Here is a 22286-nt window from a genome sequence, read left to right on the forward strand (position 1 = left end):
AATGAACGAATGAATGAAGAGTCCATCCCCCATTTGTTTTTCTGGGGTCTGGCCTGGGCTGGCTTTCTTCCCATCACCCCCTGCAGAGGATTTCCCCAGAGCCCTGAGCTCATCCTAGTTACCAAGTGTTTGTTTCCTCCTGGCCCCCGCGCCAGGCTCCAGCCGCCACGTGGCGTCTCCCTGCTGGGCTCCCGTCTAGGAATCTGGAAGTGTGGGGCTGGGACCTCGGGGACCAGAGAGCTCAGGTCCTCTGGTTTAGGAAGGACCAGCAGGAGAACCAGAGAAGGGCTTGCTCAAGCTGGAATTTTGAAGCCAAATACCTGGATCCATCCCAGGGGTTCCCCGTCTGCTATCAGCGCTAGATGCATTCTCATCTTCCTCCTTTCTCCTCTCGGTGGAGAGACTAAACCACCAAGTTTTAACTTCCCAGAACATAAGCAAAGCCTGAAAAAGGGCTCGAGGAAGCCTCTCCACACACATCAGTGGGTTCTTCTTCTTTCTCCCAACTAAGTGACGTTTCTGTCCCTTCCTACACCCGCTCCTGCCCCTGCTAAACTGCCTGTTATTTGCTTGTCACTCGACAATTGACTTTTTTGAAATTTTTTATGAATCACTGGTTCCTTTGGGAATGTTTTGTCTGGACTCACGCGAACACCCAAGAGTCCCCAGCAGAGCCATCGGACTGGCCGCATCTCCCAGCGTCACCAGCCCGTGCGCCACCTGGACCCTCCTTATGCTCCTACGGTGAGGCTCGCACGTGCCAAAGCCCAGTGGGGCTGAGCTTTTTCTCAGCGGAGGTCAGATTGGTGGAGTTTTCATCCCAGCTCTGGCGCTGACGTTGGTGGGCAAATTCATTCCCCCTGTTAGCCTCTGAATCTCAGGTTCTGTCTCCCCGTATATCAAGTACAATGGGAAAGACAAAATTTAGGACCAGAGAAGAGCTCTGCGCTATTCTCTACATACTATATGATATATGAATAATATGTAACAAGGGGCTTGCCTTGCAGGCCGCTGCAGTCATAATAGGGATTCAAATCCCGACGCTGCAGCCGGTCCCCTCCCTTCCCCTCCAGGTATGACCCCCCCCCCCTGAGTGACCACCAGATGTGGTCCCCAAGCCAAAACCAAAAAGAGAAGCGTCTAAATTACGGTTGCTATAGAATGCGACTGACCCAGGAAGTGACACCTCCCCCCGCCCCACGCCCCAGACATCCCTGGGTCATGCGGCCCGATCCCTCTCTCTCTTTCCCAGATCCCATTACCTTGCTCCAAACTTGCCCATCTGGCCCCATCTTACCCTGGCCCAACCCCCTTCCTCTCATCTGGGGGAAGGAAGGAGAAAAGGAGGGAAAAACGTGGCCATTTTAGGGCAGAGGAGCTGTTCGAGGGGAGAGGGGTGGGGGCGACAGGGGAGCGGACCCGGAGTCAGGAGGCTCCTTATTGGGAAAGGGCCCTGTCGGCGGCTGTGAGAGAGAGTCCAGGCCCAGGCACCCGGCCAAGTCCAAAGAGCGGGCCCCAGGCCCCCGGCCCGGCCCCAAAGCCAGCGCCGGTGAAGGGCTGGATGCGCCGTGGCTTTGGCCCTTCTCCACACCGTCACAGCCCAGCACGGCCGCAGAGTGGCGGGAACCAGGAGCACCACCTGCCCCTGTGTGTTCCGGGGCCCGGAGGGACTTCGGCTCCGGTAGCCTCTGGGCTACTGCCCTCCCCCCCACCCGCCCCCATTCCCTCCCTCCCTCCCTCACCTCACCCTGCCTGGTCCAACGCTGTGAACTCCTCCTCCAGGAACTCTGCCAGTTCCGGGGAGACACAGGCCCTCTCAGGGGGCCCACGGGTGAGTAACGGTTCCCACGAGGATCGGGGTGCCCATGACTAATCAATGAGAGAGTGAGGGAGGAAACTTACATTCCTTGACTTGTAGGGCAGTGGACGGAGGTGGGAGGTGGGGCAGGGGCAGGCTCGGCTGGGACAGCCAAGTAGGGACATGAGAGGGAGGCCGGCAGCGTGGCGTGGGGTGGCCCCCAGGGTCCTGCTCTCGCTGTGGGCCCAGAGAGAAGCAGCCCCCCAGGTGCCGAACACCTGGTGCCGTTACCTCTGGGGAGAACACAGATGAGCTCTGGTCAAGCCGGGGGCCTGACCTGGCCGGGGAGGGGGGTGGGGGTGAGAGGTGGGCACCCCAGCATCTCATCTGCATTCCCACTTGTCTGGGGCACCCCCCGCCAGGAAGCCCCGGCACAGAGAAGCTGCACGGTGCCAGGCGAGGCGCTGAGCTCAGGGCATCGGAGCGGAAACGAGCTGGGAGCCAAGGTGCGTCTGGAGGAAGGAAGGCCGTCTGCCACGGGAGTCAGGAAAGAGAGGCACAAACAGCCAAGTGCTTCCCGGCTGGCTCGCCTCCCGGCACCCCTCCAGCCTCCCGCAGCCGGGGGAGAGGGGTGCAGCCTGGACACCCGGCGGCGGGACCCCGGCCCTTCCTTGCTCACGGCACGGCCACCCTGGCATCTGCGGCCCACCACTGCCCCCCACCTCGGGGAGGCCCCAAACCCAAACCCCTTGCCCAGATTTCTCCTCTGATCTGCAACTCATTCGGGGGCGCCTCCAGTTATCGCTGGTAGCAAGAGGGAGCCCTGGGCTGGAGAAGGGGGAGAGGAGGAGGAGCTGTGAGAACAGGCAGCCTGTGACCCCCGGCAGCTTCCACCGCACCAGGGAGAGCAGGTCATGGAGCCCTCAGAGACACCCCAACTTTGACCTGAGGGCCACTCTGGGCACAGACACACCAACAGGCTGCATGCTCAGTCTGTATCCCACACGTGTGCGCACACACACACACATACACACACACACATACACACAACACCCATACACACACACATACATACATATACACACACATACACTCACCCATACACATACACACATACACACACACAGACCCATACACACACATACACACACATATATACACACATACATACACACACCCATACACATATGCACACATACACACATACACACACATACACACACATATATGCACACATATACACATACACATACACCCATACACACATATACACACATACACACACACCCATACACACACATATATACACACATACACACATACACATACACCCATACACACATATACACACATACACACACACCCATACACACACATACACACACCCATACACACACATATATACACACAGACACACATACACATACACCCATACACACATACACACACACCCGTACACACATATATACACACATACATACACACACCCATACACATATGCACACATGCACACATACACACACACACATACACACACACCCATACACACACATATATACACACATACACACACACCCATACACACACAGAGGTTTTCCTCTCCTGTAAACACTCACAACACACAGCAGCACAAATGCACACAACAACACGCGGGGGAAGAAAGAAGCCCATGCCCTGCAGACCGGCCACCAGCGCCAGCCTTGGTTCCTCTCCAGCCCTGCTCCCCCCGGGGGGCTTCCCCAGGACATGACACGGAAGGTGTCGAGGAGGCGCCCGAGGGTGCTCCTTCTGTCTAGGCGGCCTGTCGTGAGGCTCCGGCAGTCTGTCTGGGCTTCTGGAACCCAGCCCCGCTCCCTGAGGTGATCGCATGGCAAGTGTCCAGCTGCGGTTGCTGCAGAGATGAGCTCACCCGTCTGAGTGGGGCTGGGGGCCTGGACGCGGCATCAGACTTTCCACCTCGGTCTTCCCCCTCCTCCACCCGCATACCACCCCGGGGGACTCAGTAGCAGGAAAAGGGCCAAAGGGACGTCTGACACAAATGTCATCTTAGTCCTGGAAGAGTTGGGGGGGGGTGCACTGAGTGGAGAGCAAATCAGAGCAGGAAGCACCCCCAATCTGTTGCATTCCTGCCCACCCGCTTCGGGGCAAGGAATCCAGAGGAGAGAGCCAAGGGCGACTGGTCTAGGGGGTGAGGAGATGACTTCAGAGGGCTTTGCCATGAGCCCCAGCATCGCAGAGAGAGAGGCGGAAAGGAAAGGAAAGGAAATCAAAGAAACTTAAAGAAAGCAAAGCAGAACAGAGCAAAGAAAAGGTGAAATGAGGAGGGGAGGGGAGGGAGGGGAAGAGAAGGGAAGGGCATGGGAGGGGTGGGTTGGGGAGGGGGAGAGAGGTCAGGGGTAGGGAAGGGAGGGGAGGGGGGGTGGGGAGGGAAAGAGAGGCCAGGGGTAGGGAAGGGAGGGGAGGGGAGTGGTGGGGAGGGAAAGAGAGGCCAGGGGTAGGGAAGGGACGGGCTGGGAGGGGAGGGGTGAGGTGGGGAAGGGAAGAGAGGCCAGGGGTGGGAAAGGGAGGGGAGGGGAGGAGAAGAAGGGAAGGGGAGAGAAGGGAAGGGGAGGGGGAGAGAGGCCAGGGGTAGGGAAGGGAAGAGAGGGGAGGGAAGGAGAGAGGAGAGGAGGGAAGGCAGTACTATAAAGGTCAGGGTACTCAACTTGCATACAGCCAAGCCAGGGTTTGAACCAGGGTTTGAACTCCAGAGTGATTCCGGAGCACAGAGCCAAGAGTAAGCCCTGAGCTTACTTCCTGGTGTAGCTCCAAAACAAAAATAAATAAATAAATAAAAATGAAAAAGAGGGGCTGGAGTGATAGTACAGTGGATCGGGCACTTGCCTTGTACACAGTCGACCCAGGTTTGACCCCTGACATCTCATTGGTCCCTTAACCCCACCCACAGTGATCCCTAAGCACAGAGCCAGGAGTCAACCCTGAGCACTTCTGAGTGTCTCCTAAAAACAAACAAACGAGATAAAGTTGTCTGTGTCCTTCGGGGAGGGGAGATAGTTCAAGGGTCCAATAGCAAATTGTTCAATCCCCAAGTTCAATCCCCAGCACCCCATGCTCACCCCTACCATCTCTCCAGCACCGCTGGGTGTGGCCCTCAAGGCCTCAAAACACTGGTGACCCTGGTGACCCCTCTCCCCACACCCATCACCCCAGCCTGGACAGCCCCTGAGCACCACAACGCCCAAGCACTGAACTGTCTGACCCAGTTGCCGACTCTCACCAGGACTGGCCCTCGGACCCGTTGAGTACTGTTCACGAAGTCCCCCAGAAGAAATTGTTCCCGTCTCGGCAAAGGCAGACCGCTAAGTCAGGAAACCAAAGAAAGGATAAAGCTCCTTCAAACTCACAAAGTGGCAAAGAACGCAGGAAGTGGGGTCCTAAATGGAAATAAGGTGGGGGGCAGACCCAGAGACCCTCAGGCTTCCTGCCCAGGTCAGAGCGGCTCTCACTCAGCCGGGGGTATGGGGGGGCGCCTGCCCCAGCTGGCAGGACAGGTCCCCCGCCCAACCTGTCAGACTACTATCTCCTCTCCCCTCCCGACCCCGCCTCTTCCCAGCCATCCTCTCCCTTCCCTCTCTCCCTTCTCCCCTCACCAAACCTCTCTCATCCTCAGCTCCTCACTCCCACTTTTCCTCCCCAGTCACTGCCTTTTCTCTCTCAAAGGCCCCTGTCTGTTTTGCTCTATCTCTATCTCCTTCCTAGTCCGATTCCCTGATCCTTTTTCTCCTTCTTTCCCCACCACAGCATGGCCCACTGAACTTTGTCCATCAGTCATCATCATCATCATCATCATCATCATCATCATCATCATCATCATCCCGTTGATCGTCAAATTTCTCAAGCTGTCTCAGTAACGTCTCCCTTCCTCCTAGCCCTGAGATTTTAGAAGCCTCTCTCTACTCGTCCTTCCCAACGATGCTGCATTGGAGGCTCTTTCAGGGTCAGGGGAATAAGACCCAGCTTGTTACTGGCTTTGGCATATGAATACACCCTGGGGACCTTTCGAGGCTCTCCCATGTGGGCAGGAAACTCCCAGTAGTTTGCCAGGTTCTCCCAGAGAAGTAGGCAATAAGATATTGCATGGCCACTTCTCAGCCATGCACTTCCAGGAGCTTGCTTTTAAGTCTCTGGATGTTGGCCATGGACGGGGTTACACGGCACTAGGGGCAGTCCCTGGGTGTGACCACCTAGCTACTTGGAAATGGGAAATCTGGGTGGAGCAGGCCCAGTCCCAATCTGAGCAGCCTTGGAGGTCTCAGCCCCGGGTCCCACATACCTGGGTTCCTCTGCCGGTACCTTCATGCATGAGGCTGGTCTGAACGTGTGGAGAGAGGCCTTGAGCATGGCTGTGGCTAGGTTCCGGAGGTCTTCGGCCGCCGCCAGCTCTGCTCGGGGCGGGGAGGGAAGCTGGAGCCCATCTCCTCTGAGGGGCCCTGGGGAAGACAGCCAGGCGCTCAGGCAAGCAACTCTCTTGTCCATCAGTAGTAAACACATATAACAAATGGGCCTAACAGTATTGACTCTGAGTTGGCCTTGCACAGTTCTAGGCCCTTTGAGGTAGAGCCTAGATCTAAATCTTTTTTTTTTTTTTTTTTTTTTTGCTTTTTGGGTCACACCCAGCAATGCTCAGGGGTTACTCCTGACTCTGCTCTCAGGAATTGCTCCTGGCGGTGCTTGGGGGACCATATGGGATGCTGGGAATCGAACCCAGGTCTGCCACATGCAAGGCAAATGCCCTACCCGCTGTGCTATCGCTCCAGCCCCTAGATCTACATCTTTATTGGTTCAAAGGCTGGAGTTATGCAGGGCTCTCAGCTGAGCAATGACATCATCGATCAGAACCTGGTTTTCAGAAAATTTGTGGGCCAGAGCGATACTATGGTGGCTAGGGCACTTGCCTTGCATGCAGCCAACCGGGACTTGATCCTGGCATCCCATACGGTCCCCCCAGCATTGCCAGGAGTGATTCCTGAGAGCAGAATCAGGAGTAACTCCTGAACATCACCATGTTGGCAAATAACAATAATAATAATAATAGTTAATAATAATAATAATAAGGGCTAGAGCCATAGCACAGCCGGTAGGGCATTTGCCTTGCATGTGGCCGACCCAGGTTCAATTCCCAGCATTCCATATGGTCCCCTGAGCACCGCCAGGAGGATTCCTGAGTGCAGACCCAGGAGTAACCCCTGTGCATCGCCTGGTGTGGCCCCCCAAAAAGCAAAAAAAAATAAAATAATAATAATAATTTGGAGGGGTGGGTAGAGAGATTGGACGGGCTGGAGCGATAGCACAGCGGTAGGGCATTCGCCTTTCACTGGGCCGACCAGTGTTCGATTTCTCCGCCCCTCTCGGAGAGCCCGGCAAGGTACTGAGAGTATCGCACCCGCACGGCAGAGCCTGGCAAGCTACCCGTTTTGGCATATTGGATATGCCAAAAACAGTAACAATAAGTCTCACAATGAGAGACGTTACTAGTGCCCGCTCGAACAAATCAATGAGCAACGGGATGACAGTGACAGTGACAGAGAGATTGGACAGGGGTGAAGTCACTTGCCTTGAAGGCAGCCCACCCCAGTTCAATCCTAGCTCTGCCTATGATTCCCCAGGCACTGCCAGGGGCGGCTCCTGTGCACAGAGCAAGAAGTAGCCCCTGAGCACAGCCGGGTGTAGCCCCACACATCCCATCTCCCACCAAAAAAAAATGAATTGCCTGAGTAGGGAGAGTAGAGTAGGGGGACTGAGACCTTCATCATCTCTCTGATCTTCTCATCTTCACAGGTTCCCACCCGACTACAGCTTCTCCCTCTCCCACGTCCATTCATCCCATTCCTTCGGGTTTTCCTTCTCTGCACCCCCTACTGGATTCTCCCTCCCTTCTTTCACACACCCCTTTCCAGAACATCTGTAAGCAATCGGCTTGGGGGGTGGGGGGAGATCTCCTCCCAGCCAGCTGTGGGGGCGTGGCCAGCCCTGGCAGTCTGGGTGTGAGGGTGTGTCCTGTGGAAGGGCTACTCTGGAGGTGGAAACGTAGGCCTCCATCCCACCTTTACCTCCTCCAGCCCCTCTCTCCCCAAGCCCCCGCCTCCCTTTCTGTCTTAGACAATGAGGGTTCTAGCCCTGCCCTTTGGCCCCACGATTCTGTCCTCTGAATCCTTCATCCACACCTGGATCCGAGATGGGCACAGTGGGTCTCTAGTCTCCGGTCTGTGCTGCTGGAATTAGTGAAAAGGATGGAAGCTAAGAGGCCAGGGGACGCCTCCTCTCGGCTGTTCCCCTGGGGCTTTGAAGTCCAATCCACAGCTGAGATGAGAGGTCAGAATGCTGTTTGGAGGCTCAAAGGGCATACCCCATTCAATTTTAGTTGCAGGTAAGGCAAGAAGCCCAAAGTGGGGCCGGAGCGATAGCACAGCGGGTAGAGTATTTGCCTTGCACGCGGCCGACCTGGGTTCAATCCCCGGCATCCCATATGGTCCCCCAAGCACTGCCAAGAGTAATTCCTGAGTGCAGAGCCAGGAGTAACCTCGGAGCATCGCTGGATGAGACCCAAAAAGCAAAGTAATAAAAAAATAATAGATCTGTAAAAATAAAATAAGAAGCCCAAAGTACTTTTATATGTTAGACCAAGAAATAAACCACTTACATATGTAACAAGCCAAAGTGATAATACAGCAAATAGGGCGTTTGCCTTGCATGCAGCCAACCCAGGTTCGATCCCCAGCATCCCATGTGGTCCCCTGAGCATTACCAGGAGAAATTCCGAAGTTCAGAGCCAGGAGTAACCCCTGAGCATTGCTGGATGTGGCCCCCAAACAAAAATAAATAAATAAATAAATAATAAATAAATTATATGTGACACTATCTTCCATGATATTATGATCTCAACTACATAAGTCAAAACCTTGGAATCCAAAGGTTTTTTAATAATCTTTCTTTTTTTTTCCCGAGAGGGTATTGGGGCCACACCCAGCAGTGCTCAGAGGCCACTCTTGGCTCTGTGCTCAGGCATCACTCCTGGCTGTGTTCGGGGACAACACGGGTATAGGGAATTGAACTGGGATTCACTGCATGTAAGGCAAGTGCCTTAACCTCTCCCCTACACTATCTCCCACCCTATTTAAGAATCCCGTAAGGACCAGAGAGAGAGAGATCCTGGTCCATGATAAGGACCAGAGAGAGCCATGGAAGGCGCTGCCTTACATGCCATAACCTGAGCACTGCCAGGAGTGATCCCTGAGCACAGAGTCAGGAGTAAGCCTGAGCACCACTGGGTGTGCCCCCCAACACCTGAGAAAAAAAAAAGCTCAAAAAAAAAACCTCTAAAACCACCTTTTCACTACAAGCCACCAGCAATAGAAGAAAGGGAGAGAACTCGGTTCCCTGAATGAATATTCCCTATCATCAAACTTCTGAGGCTCAGCCCCCAAACACTTTAGCAGTAGGGGCTGGCTTCTGGGGACCCCTGGCCTAGACACCCTTATAAACCGCTGTCCCTGCCCCAAATAAACACCGTAACAGGTTAGATTTCCCTGAAGGGAAGGGCAAGGGAATGAACCTATTTTTGTCCTGTACATGATCCCTATACAGAAAAACAAATCTGCTCATTACAAGGTGATGATGGATAGGAAGGAATCTGTAGCCAAAGAAGGGGGGGCGGGGTGGGGAACGGAGTGGAGGCTCGGAGACACGGAGAGAGCCTGAGGTCCGGGAAACACACACCAGGGTCTCATGTCTCTCTCTCTCTTTTTTTTTTCCAATGAAGCAAGATATTTTTTATTAAATGAAAATTTAGAACGATGTGAGGAGAGAGAAAGAGAGGAAGTACGTGTTCGAAAGAAAACACAGACTCCTTCACAGTGAGCAGAGATACAGGGCCAGGCGAGCCTGACACGTGTTAAGAGAGAACACGACCTTGAAGAGGGAGCCAGGACTCCTGTCTGCATGGAAAGCAAGGAGGAGGACATGGTGGCCCCTCTCCAACCCGAGGAGACAGAAAATTTCTGATCGTGCATGGGGCTGTAGAGATAATACAGTAGATAGGGCGCTTGCCTTGCATGCAGCTGACTTGAGTTCTGTCGCCAGCATCCCCTATGGTCCCTGGAGCACAGCCTGAGTGCAGTCCCTGAGTGCAGGTGTGCTCTCCCCCCTCCACAACAGAAAAAAAATAAGAATTTATGACTATGTTGGGCTGGAGCAATAGCACAGCAGGTAGGGCATTTGCCTTGCATGCAGCCGACCCGGGTTCGATTCCTCTACCCCTCTCGGAGAGCCCGGCAAGCTACCGAGTATCCTGCCCGCACAGCAGAGCCTGGCAAGCTCCACATGGTGCATTCGACATGCCAAAGACTGTAACAACAAGTCTCACAATGGAGACGTTACTGGTGCCCGCTCAAGCAAATTGATGAGCAACGGGATGACAGTGATACTGTGACAGTGATGCAGTGATGACTACGCTAAGGACCAAACGTCTTCCTATGCTTCACATATACATGCCCCGAGTCCCACCTTATCACAGATGCTGTCCTACAGAGGCAGAAAGAGCTGAAACGAGGCATACAGTATAAGCAGGGTTTGGGGTACAATCCCTGGCCTTCTTGCCCTCTTCCCAGCCCTCCCCAATACCTGACTTCCTGCCTGGGATTGGGAATGCTTCCCAAGAGAAGGCGAGAAATGGCAGGCAAATTTGAGGGGGTGTATGGAAATGCCTGGTTCATCCTCAAGCCATCACAACTCCAGTCAGACGTGCTCTGGGAATCCTGGAGCACCAGGTCCCTCTGATGGGCTCCAGATGTGCTTTACATCTGGGCAGGCCATCCCAGGAAGCCGAGCTCCCGCCCACAGTTCCCACCCCGGATGCATTCCCCTGCTTGCCGGCCTTTAAACCCAAAAGCTGCAGGCTCTCCTTTCCTCTCCAGAGACAGGTACGTGGCTGCAAAGAAGTGGGAAAGGAGGCAAGCCAGTAAAATGCTGTCAATGTTTCTTTTCCTTTCATTTTATCCTATTTTTTTTATTTTTTGGCGGTGCTGGGGATCAACCCAAAGCCTCACCTGGCTAAGGCAAGAACTCTACCACTGAACTACAGCCTGAGATTAATGTTTAGGATGCTTCAGAGAATCTTATTCCCGGGGCTGGAGTGATAGCACAGCGGGTAGGGCGTTTACTTTACACTCGGCCATCCCGAGTTCAATTCCCAGCATCCCATATTGTCCCCTGAGCACTGCCAGGAGTAATTCCTGAGTGCATGAACCAGGAGTAACCCCTGTGCATTGCTGGGTGTGACACACACACACACAAAAAAAAAAAAAAAAACAGAGAATCTTATTCCCTTTAAACTTTCTTGCTGGGGCTGTTCCTTCTTGCTGCAGAGTTCTGGTGCCTTGGGACTGCAGAGACAATATAGCTGGTAAAACACTTGTCTTGCACAGGACCTACCTGGGGCTCTGTCAGTCACTGGCACCCGATATGGTCACCAGGACTGGTACCTGAGCTTAGAGCCAAAGTAAGCCCTGAGCACTGACCGGTATACCCCCTACCAAAACAAAACGAAACTAAATTTAAAAAAGAGTTCTGCTGCCTTAAAATAAAAGAAATTTTTATTTATTATATTTTCTGCTTTTTAGGTCACACCCAGCGAAGCTCAGGGGTTACTCCTGAGTGTGTCTGCACTCAGGAATTACTCCTGACAGTGCTCGGGGGACCATATGGGATGCTGGAAATTGAACCTGGGTCAGCTGCATGCAAGGCAAACACCCTACCTACTGTGCTATTGCTCCGGCCCCAAGAAAAGAAAATTTTTTTTGGCTTTTTGGGTCACACTCGGCAATGCTCAGGGGTCATTCCTGGCTCTGCACTCAGGAATTACTCCTGACAGTGCTCGGGGGACCATATGGGATGCTCGGAATCGAACCTGGGTCGGCTGCGTGCAAGGCAAACACCCTACCCATTGTGCTATTGCTCCGGCCCCAAGAAAAGAAATTTTTTAACGAACAGACGAAACTAAAAAGGATTGGGTGGAGGGGTGGATCGAGAACACAGCGGGTAAGGCATTTGCCTTGCCTGCAGCCGACCCGGGTTTGATTCCCAGCATCCCATATGGTCCCCCAAGCACTGCCAGGAGTAATTCCTGAGTGCAGAGCCAAGAGTAACCCCTGTGCATCGCCAACTGTGACGCAAAAAGAAAAAAAAAGGGGGTTGGGTGGAAAATATAGGGAAATCCATCCACCTAATCAGCTTGTTCTGGACCCTGGATCTGATATATTTTACTCCAATGTCTCCTAATCCCTTTCTCGCTACCCCTCCCCATCCTTGTTTGAAACAAACTCCCTTTGTGGTCTCCCTTCAGCCCAGAGATATCTGGGAGGTGTCAAGCCTTCGTGTCGGGAGCCCAGGAGCACCCGGAGAAGCCAAGCGAAGAATCTTATCTCCCAGGACTAGTCTTGTCATCAGAGCAAACATCCTTTATCCACCCTCCTGTACTCTGAGCAAAGTGGGGGTGGAAAGATGAGAAGAGTCTGGGTTGGGGTTAGGTCTGGGACGTGGGGGAGGTGTCAGACAGGGAGAGGGGGTGGTGGCTGGTGACTCACAGATGATGGAGCCACTGGTCCTCCAGGCTGAGCCCTGAGTCAGGCCAGTGACTGAGCCAGAGGAGGCACATGGGCTGCCGCTGCCCTTTCCAACCCTCTCCGTGACACACAGAGCAACACCCCAACTTTTACTGGCTCTGGCCTCGGACTTCTTGTATTGTTGGCTGCACCTCCAAGAGGCACCCCTCCGTGAATAGCCCTTGTTCCTTCCCTCTGTGAGACCCAGTTCCCACTCCTCACCCCACCATCGGGCAGAGAAGTGGGACTCCCAGCACCCAATGCAAGAGTCCTAAGCCAACAGCTCCTCCTTTGTCCATTCAACTTCCCAATCTTTTTTTTTTTTTTGGCATCATGTCACATTGAAAAAAAAAATCACACTTGCATCATCTCTGGGCATGAGAGGGTTGAGCTGATCAGAATTCACCAGTGTGGGGTCTCTGGCACTCCAGATCTCTCCAGACGGGAAACTGGAGAATTCTTCTCTGCTTCTGCAAACCTCCAGCCCCTCCACATATATATCCCGTACTAGTTCCCAAGTTTAATATCTTGAAGTCCTTGCTTCGTCCAAGTCACCCCATTTACCTTTGTATAAGCCCAACGAGGCACTAGTCTATTTACTAAAATCAGATCCTCCAGTTCTCAAAATGTCCAGGTATTTAAGAATCAAAAGAAAGAAACTGGGTCTGACCCCAGAGAAATCATAAACATACAAGAGCTTCCTCCAGTTTCAATTGTTAGTATAGTTTAGGGGCTGGAGCGATAGCACAGTGGGTAGGGCGTTTGCCTTGCACACGGCTGACCCGGGTTCAATTCCCAGCATCCCATATGGTCCCCTGAGCACTGCCAGGGGTAATTCCTGAGTGCAGAGCCAGGAGTAACCCCTGTGCATTGCCGGGTGTGACCCAAAAAGAAAAAAAAAATTGTTAGTATAGTTTCAACTTGCCCTTCACGTGGCGGACCCAGGTTTGATCCCCAGCATCCCATATGGTCCCCCATGAGCCCTGCCAGAGTGATCCCTGAGCATGGAGTCAGGAATAAGTCCTGAGCACAGCTGGGTGTGACAACCCCCACACACACACACACACACATGCACACAAAAGTCAAAGGCCAGCCACCCACTCTTCCTCAAACTCCCTAGGGAGAATGAACCTAACTTCTAGATCTGTAGTCTAGAATCCTCTCCCTAGCACTGTAGCACTGTCATCCTGTTGTTCATCGATTTGCTCAAGTGGGCACCAGTAACATCTCCATTGTGAGACTTGTTACTGCTTTTGGCATATCGGATACTCCACAGGTAACTTGCCAGGCTCTGCCGTGTGGGTGGGATACTCTCAGTAGCTTGCTGGGCTCTCCGAGATGGGTGGAGGAATCAAACCCAGGTCGGCCCCATGCAAGGCAAACGCTCTACCCGCTGTGCAAGAGCTAAACAAATGATGCTGAGGCGAAAGCAAGAGTTTTGGAATCCACCGGGATTTTGCCTGGATTTTATCCACCTCTTCCCCTTTCCGACTGTGGATCTTGACTCAGTCATTTCATTTTCTGCACCTCAGTTCCTAACAGTAAAATGACTTACTACCTCCAGGGCTAGATAAAATGAACTGAAAGCAATTTAAAGATCAAACTCGGGACTAATACTTCTTGTGCCAAATCAAATGTTTTATATGACATATCAAAACGCCCCACTCCCTTGAAGCTCAGCATGACTCCATGCTTTCGACCAGTATTTCTCAAACTTTTTTCCGACAGTGGGCCCCTAGTTTCATGCGGTACCACCCCACTCTGTCATGGACATGATTTTCACCTGTGCTCCCTTGGATTGTCGGTCAAAGGTCTCCAGAGGGACACCAGAGGAGAAACACTTATTTTTCTTTTTTGCTTTTTTTTGCTTTTTGGGTCACACCTTGAGATGCACAGGGGTTCCTCCTGGCTCGTGCACTCAGGAATCTCTCCTGGCAGTGCTCAGGGGGCCATAAGGGATGCTGGGGATCGAACCCGGGTCGGCCGCTGCAAGGCAAATGCCCTACCCGCTGTGCTATTGCTCCAGCTTCAGGAGAAACACTTCTTTAGATCGAACTCTGGAAATTTCCTCTTGTGGGTCCTAAAACTTCAGCCTGGTGACAGCAGGAGCCTGGTGAGCGTCCTGCCCTTGCCCTTCACCCCTTCTACTCGTCTCTCAAGCAGACCACAATTAATAACAGTCATCACAGCAAATCATTCTTACTGAGCGATGAAGGGACCCAGCAGCCGGAGAGGTCAGACCGGGGAGAGAAAGCAGAGACGCTTGGAGACGTACGGGCTGGGTCCGAGACAAGCCGAGATATACAAGACAGAACGCTGAGAGGAGACAGACAGAGCTTGTCTCGGGCAAGGACAGGCTGAGAGGGGAGAGGACGGTGTTCGAGTCGAAACACTTGGGTTCCAGACTCACCACGAACTAGCTAGCCCCATGCCACCTTGGTTCTAGTCACTTCGCCTCTCTCCGTACCCATTTCCTCTCCGGGAAAAGGATTTGGGCTCAGGAGCCAGGGAGGGGCGCTGCCTGGCTAGCCTTTCTCCATCAGCTTCCCGCCGTGCCGGGGTGCAGCTCCATCAGGGAGAGAACCCCAAGTTCAGGCAGAGGAAGGGAAGGCCTGGCAGGGCAGGCATGGTGAGAGAGGGGGAAGGAGGTGTTTGGGGCTACTGGGAGAGGACTTATAAGGGCAGAGAGAGCCAAGAGAGGAGAGATATTGGGGAGAGGAGAAAAGTCAGCCAGAGAATGACTAAGGGGCTCCCGGTGTAAACAGGAGCAGGGACTGGACAGGGAGGGGGCCAGTTTGAGTTGGCCAAGACTTGGGGGGTGGAGTGGGGAGGGGATTAGGGCAGGACGCTATGTCCCTTGTCCCCCACCAAGGCTCCTGGGAGAGGCTGAGTCACACACCTCCCTCTTTCCACCCCTCCCTGCTCCCACCCAAAGCTCCCGAGTCCTGGGAAAATGGGAAGCTCCCGTGCCTGGGCGGAAGGAGGAGAAAGCTGGGCTCACACGTGCTTTGCCGGGTTCCCTGATTCCCGGGTCGCAGCCCCTCTCCTCCCAGAGAGGGGCTCTCACTCCTGAGCTGAATCCTCTCTTTCCGCTAAGGAGGGCAGCTGCAGGGCTGGGTCTCACGTCCTGCACTCCTGTGTGGCTCGCCTCAGAGTGGGACCCTGTGGGCATGAGGCAGCAGGAGGGGCTGGCATCACCCCAGGGGCGGAACCTGAGTGGCTGGCACCCGAGAGGGGCTTTGGGAACAACAACAACAAAAAAACCAGCTGGACGATTTGGGACAGGAAGCAGAGGAGCAGCAGGAGACTCGTGGCAAGGGGAAAGCACTGACTCGGGGCACGTTTATTCTGGGATTTCCCCCCAGTCCCGCCCCACCCGACCTCCCCAGACCTAGGTGGGGCAGGGGACTGGGAAAGAGAGGAGTCAGGGTTGGGTTTGGTGGAGGATTATTCTGGAGAGAGAGGGGGCCTGAAGGGAAAGGCAGGAAGCAGGCTGGGAAGGAGAGAGGCTTGGAGAAACTCTCGGCCCCTGGGTCCCCCTCCCCCATGATAAAGACTAGAATCCTGAAAGGTGATCTCATCCCAGAGCCAGGGCCGAGGGGAGGCGCGGTGGGGGTCCCCCTGCCACTGAGGAATCAGGGTGCCCGCTCCCAGAGCCCAAAACAATAGGCACTAAAGCCGGTCCCCCTTTGTAGCACCCTATCGCCACCGCTGTGCCCCAACAATTCTCCGGGTTTGTGGGAAACAGGCCAGTTTGATCAAGAAGACATGGGGGGGCATCCCACCCAACCCCCACTAGCCTCTGGGTCAACTGCCAGATTCTAGGAAAGACCTAGAGGAGGTTCCCATAGCCCACAACCCAGAATGGGGGGCCGCCTGGAGCAGAATCCTCCTGGTGAGTGACACCCCCCTCCCCAGTTCTGGGTTTTCAATTCTTGCAGTTTGGGTTTTGTTTTGTTTTTTGTTTTGTTTTGTTTTGGTGGGGGACTCGTGGGACCTGTGCGGGTAGGTCGGGGATCAGGCTGCCGGGGAGCGCCAGGGACCTGTCCTTCGGGGTCTCCAATCCAGCTGGCAGAGCCCCGGCACCCGGGGCCCCGGAAGGCGAGGGGAATCCCAGCTGGCCGGATGCCAGAGCTGTCTCCTGTCTCCGCGGACCCCAAAGCCTCCTCCCCCAAGACGAGAGGGAGACCCCACACACTCATCCAGGCTCCCCCCCGCCGCCCTGCAGGGGTGATTCCTTTCCTCATTAGGAAATTCTCCGCTCCCTTTTTCCGACTCCTTTTCCGAGAGTTTACGTTGTGCATCTGGGAAGGAGGGGGGAGGCGGGAGGGGAAGCGGCGAGCCGGAGGGGGAAGCGCCCAGGCCGCCCCGGCCCAGACAACCGGCCTCCAGCTGGGGCTGGGAAGAGGGGAGTGAAGAGGTGCGGGGGCCCCCCCCACGCCCCTTCGGGGTGGGGGGCGCACGCTCGGCGTTCCAAGGACCCAGGAATGCCCCCCCGCCGACCCCCCCGGCGGGCTGGGGGAGGGCTCAGCCGCGAGTTTGGCAAACTCCTCCCCGCGTTGAGTCATTCGCCTCTGGGAGGTTTAGGAAGCGGCTCCGGGTCGGTGGCCCCAGGACAGGGAAGAGCTGGCGCTATGGGGACGAGCTGGACGGCAGGGTCCCCGCCGCACGCCGCGCCGCTGCGCCCGGGCCCTCGGCGCCGACCCCGGCCGCTGCTGCTGCCGCTGCCGCTGCTGCTGCTGCTGCTGCCGCCGCCGCCCCGGGTCGGGGGCTTCAACTTAGACGCGGAGGCCCCAGCGGTGCTCGCCGGGCCCCCCGGCTCCTTCTTCGGCTTCTCGGTGGAGTTTTACCGGCCGGGGACGGACGGGTGAGTGGAGCGGAGCCGGCCAGGGGAGGGGGCGGCGGCGGCGACGGCGGCGGCGGGGGTGGGGGCGCGGCTGGAGTCCGGAGGGGACCCGGGCAGGGGTGGGAGAGGCGGGGTTTGGAAGGACCCAGCACTGGACGTGGGGGCCCGCGCTGCAGCGCCGAGGGAGCCGCGGCCGGCGAGGGGAGGGGGCTGGGGTCTGGAGCAGGGGGGAGAGATGCGGTGGGGAGGGGGGTGGGCGTGTGTGCGTGTGTGTGTGTGTGTGTGTGGCGGGGGCCAGGGGGGCGCACGCGAAGCTGCGGTGGGGGCCGAGCGCGGGGAAGGCGCGTGAATGCCGAGGGCAGGGTCCCGGCGGGGACCGCGGCGCTGCGGGGACCCGGGGCGGAAGGGGGCGCGGAGGCCGGGGAAGGGCTTGGGGGGACCCCGGGGGACGCTAGACGGCCTTTTGTGAAGACGGGGACCCGATGCCCGCCGAGAGACCCGTGTGCTGTAAGAGCAGGGTCGGGGAGGCGAGGGGGTCCGGGGGTTACGCGGGGGCCAGCCTCCCCCTCCCCTCCCCCCGCGACTCAGACTGGGTAGAGACCCGAGAGGCGGGCGGCGGCGCCCTCCCCCCGCCCCTCCGTCTCCTCCTAGGCCCTCCACCCCCGGCTCTGTTCTGACCGGGGGATCCGGCCACTGGGGGGGGGCGTCCCGGCACCCTGGCACTGGGGGCGCGGGGCTGGGGGCGGGCCGGGCCCCCCGCGGGCGCTCGGCCGTCTCGGGAGGGGGGTGTGTGCGCGCGCTGGAAGGGGGTGGGAGGTTTCCCTCTTCCTCTGGCTCTGGGGAGGAAGAGAGAAGCTGATTTCCTGTACTTGGTCGCTCGCCTGCCGCTGGACCGAGACCGGGACTTCTCGGGGCTGGGGTAGGAAGCTGGGGTGACTGCTGGCTCACCGGGGCCCCCCCACCCCCACCCCCACCCCCAGAGCCCCGGCCCAGGACACCCGGGCCGACCCTCATTCCCAGCTCAGCAGGGTGACAGGCGGCCCAGCGTTCCGGAAAGTTGGGAGTCCCCGGGCTTGGGGCGAAGAAGTTAGTTAGAGGCCAGGCGCTGGGTGTTGGTTTCAAAGTGGGGGGTGGGAAGCCGGTGGGGAAGGTGCTGCGCCCGGATGCCGGATTCCTGATCCTCCACAGTCACTGGAGTAAATCCTCTTTCCTCCCCACCCCCATCACCCCAACCCCACGTAGCCCGGGGGTTGATAGGGCCGCCCAGCCTTGAGCTCTTCTCACACGTGGTACACCCTTCACTGATCTTGATTCGCTTTTCCGTTCATTTTTGGAGAAAAAAAGGGGTTAACCTAAATAAGTCATTTGGGGAGAGGGCACAAATCTCTCTCCCCCCTTTGTCTGGATCTCTTGGGGATGGATGAAAAGAAAGATGGTTAGGCCCCAGCTGTTGGTTCTGCTCTATTCAAGGTCCCCACCCAGCCCCCACCCCACCCCCCTGGCCTCTTGCCCAAACCCCATTGCATCACCCTGGCCTAGAGCCTCTGCCAGGCCTGGCCTACCCCGGTCCCCTGAAACTGCTTACCGCCACCCCAACAGAGCAGAGCAGAGGGAATCAGGGAAGGGATGGGACCTCCCCCAGGTCAGGCCCTGATCTTTCTCCGCCCCATCCCCAGTCCCACCTACCAAGAATCTCATCTCCCCTTTAAGACACTCCTGTGGAACATCTGGACTTGCAGACACTTCCCCGGGTGTCTGTCTGGCCCTGGGCCCAATTCTGCCCGGTCCCCAAAGCCCGCTTCTAAGACAGGAGAATCTTAGCATCCTCATCTCTTCCTCCCCTCTGCTCCCCTCTCCTCCCCGGAGAACCCAGGTGTCCAAGTTGCTCTCCACCCCTTCCCGTTTTCTTTCCACAATACACTCTTAAGAGCAAGACTCCCAACACTGTCCCTCCCCAGTGACCTCCCTCCCTGGCCGAGAGCCTACAGGTGGGCTTTCAAACCCCTCCTTCTCCCAAGCCTGGGGGTTCTTAGCATCACCGGATGCTGCAGGAGGGGGTGAATGAGAGGGTCAGGGACAGGGGAGGAAAGGATAAAGCTTGAAGCTTGCCAAGCTGGCAGCATCACTTACTCCGTTTTTATGTGACAAGTTCCTACTCTTAAGAATCTGGTCTCGGGGCTGGAGTGATATAACACAGCGGGTAGGACGTTTGCCTTGCACGTGGCCAACCCGGGTTCAATTCCCAGCATCCCATTTGGTCCCCCAAGCACCGCCAGGAGTGCTTCCTGAGTGCAGAGCCAGGAGTATCCCCTGTGCATCGCCAGGTATGACCCAAAAAGAAAAAAAAAAGAATTTGGTCTCAGTAAATAAAGGACACTTTCCTTAGGACGCAGTTCAAGCTGCACTCCCTAAAGGCGCCCGGTCCAGGGGCTGGGGAGATGTCACAGCTGGTAGGGCGCTTGCTTTGCTTGGGGCTGGCCCAGGTTCAATCCCCAGCATCGCATCCCAGTAATCCCTGAGCGCTGAGCCAGGAGGAAGTCTTGAGCACCCAGAGGGTGTGGCCCCCCCACACAAACCGAAAAAATACAACAGAGTCTGGGCCTGGAGTGATAGCACAGCGGGTAGGGCGTTTGCCTTGCACGCGACCGACCCGGGTTCAATTCCCAGCATCCCATATGGTGCCCGGCCAGGGGTAATTCCTGAGTGCAGAGCCAGGAGTGACCCCTGAGCATCGCTGGGTGTGACCCAAAGAAAAATGCAAAAAAAAAAAGAATACAACAGAGTCTGTTACGTGGATCTGGTTCTGTCTTCCCTGATGACCACCCACTTCTTTGTTGAAGCTTCTGCCACTTGTGACTTGTTTAGCTCTTGCTTATCGGTGCAGTGACATTCATTAAAATTGCTCGCATCCCTTAGTATTTCATGTCATTTTTTTACATAGGGTTCACAATCTAAATCCTGGAGTGTTATATGTATACCAAAGCTATAGAAGTTTATGAGAAGTTATTTTGGGGGGGAGGGGGATCATTCCAAGGCAGCCCATCATGGTTTTGTTTCCGTTTCAGGGTCACACCTGACAGTGTCCTGAGGCTAACCCAGGCACTCTTCACTGTGGCTCCTGGAGGTGGTGGGGGAACCAGAGGTGGTGCCAGGCATTAAGCTGGGGCTTGCCAGCATCAAAGCATGTGCTCAGTCCATTGAGCGATCTCTCTGGTCCAGCCCACCATTTGGGCCAGAGAATCCAAACGATGGACAGAGAATCCGGAGCTTGGAGAAAAAGAAGTGATGTGACCCGGGGCATTAGCTTGAAAGGCGGACCAGCTCCTTATTTCTTCTGGAACTGACAGAAGAGGAGACGACAGCTCCCTCCGGCCAGCCAGGCAGGTCCCTTGAGAATCCGCTGGGGAACCCAGAACGAGGTGTCCTGGCCAGGGCAGCTGTAGGACCTGAAGGAGCTGGACCCTGGCCCGCTTGCTTCCACCCCCGCCCCCCACCCAAGAGTCAAACAATAACCAGGTATTGAACAGGAACTTGGTTAATCAGAAGCCTGGCTGGAGAGATAGTGAAGGGGGCTGGGGGGGTTGGTAAATTGGCCATGGGGTAGATCAGCACACTGGCCTCGGAATTAAGATTCCTGGCTCCTCGCTCTCGTGTGAAGGATCTGAGTGACCTTGGGCAAGGTTGCTTCACTTTTCTGGGACTTAGGTTTCTCCTCAGTACCATGAGGACAGGCCATTGGGTCAGCAGGTTTTTTTTTTTTTACAAGAAAATATTTTTATTTTTCGAAAAGTTCAAATGCTATCTGATTAGGGCGTGCTATGTGAAAAGGGAGAGGGAGAGAGTCCAGATGGGTTAGGCGCTTGCCTTGAGCACGGCTGACCCAGGCTGCACCCCTGGCCTTGTCTGTGGCCTCTTGAGCTCACCAGGAGTGATCCCCCGGGCTCAGAGCTAAAAATAAACCCAGAGGGGGACGGGCAGGGAAGGAAGAGGTCTCTCTGAAGGAAACGGGAAGGGTTGCAGGATAGGGGTGCAGAGATACTGTGGAGGGTAAGACCTCGCATGAAGGTTGTATGGTGCTCCTATGAGCATCTCCACGAGTGAACCCCAAGACTGGAACCAGGAGCGCTGACTCCTGTTGAAACAAATAAAGGAGAGGCGATTGGGAGGTGTGTGAGAAACAGCCAACCCCCCACTTACTTACTCCATGAGGAGGACTCTCTCCAAGAACCAACCATGTTTCAGGCTTCTGAGGCTTCCCAAAAAGTGACGGCAGTTTCTCCTTCCCTTGGATTCGATGGGTTTGAAGAATGTTCTCTGCCAAACTGCATTTAGTAAGGAATAATGCTCTCTTCCCATTTTTTTGTTTAAATCAACTTAGAAGTTAAAACAAGACGACATTCATGGCAGCTAATCAGAGCTTCTGACCCACATGGCAGAGCCAGGTTCTCCACATGAGTTCATACAATTCCAGCCTAAAGCAAATACACTTGAGGTTTTAATTAGCCCAGGCCGCCTTATCAGGTAAATGCATGATTTCCGGTAGGCCTTCTGAAGTCTTGAAAATAGCCCAAGGACCCTCCGTGGTTACCTTCCCAGACCCCTACGAGGGCCCAACGGCTGCAGAGTTCAGGAAACAGAGCCTGGGAGTGGGGGAGTGGGGACATGAAGGGCACCATGTGTGCCCCTCGTGGTCCTGAGCAGGGCACTGCTTACTGGACTGTGGGAGGGGAGCTGGGGTCAGAGGACCCTCACAGGACTGGAGCCATAGGACAGCGAGTAGCACACTCGCCTTGCATGCAGCCGGTCTGGGTTCGATTCCCAGATGGTTCCCCCAGCCCTGCCGTCAGTGATCTCCGAGCTCAGAACTAGAACGAAGCTCTGAGCACCACCAGTGTGAAACAAAAACAGAAAAGAAAGAAGAGATGGACCACCGGGGCTGGAGCGATAGCACGGCGGGGTAGGGTGTTTGCCTTGCACGTGGCCG

The 22286-nt window shown here is 55.6% G+C and overlaps 1 protein-coding gene across 1 annotated transcript in view; it reads left to right on the forward strand.

The window, feature by feature from the left end:
* Positions 1-16826: 16826 nt before the first annotated feature.
* ITGA5 (integrin subunit alpha 5) overlaps positions 16827-22286 on the forward strand; it is a 30215-nt gene continuing 24755 nt past the window's right edge. Inside the window, exon 1 of the mRNA XM_055125826.1 lies at positions 16827-17323. Coding sequence (XP_054981801.1) covers positions 16944-17323 — 380 coding nt within the window. The 5' untranslated portion in view covers positions 16827-16943. The remainder of the gene's footprint in view (positions 17324-22286) is intronic.

This window comes from Sorex araneus, chromosome 2 (genome assembly GCF_027595985.1).
Source record: "Sorex araneus isolate mSorAra2 chromosome 2, mSorAra2.pri, whole genome shotgun sequence".
Classification (NCBI taxonomy): Eukaryota; Metazoa; Chordata; class Mammalia; order Eulipotyphla; family Soricidae; genus Sorex; species Sorex araneus.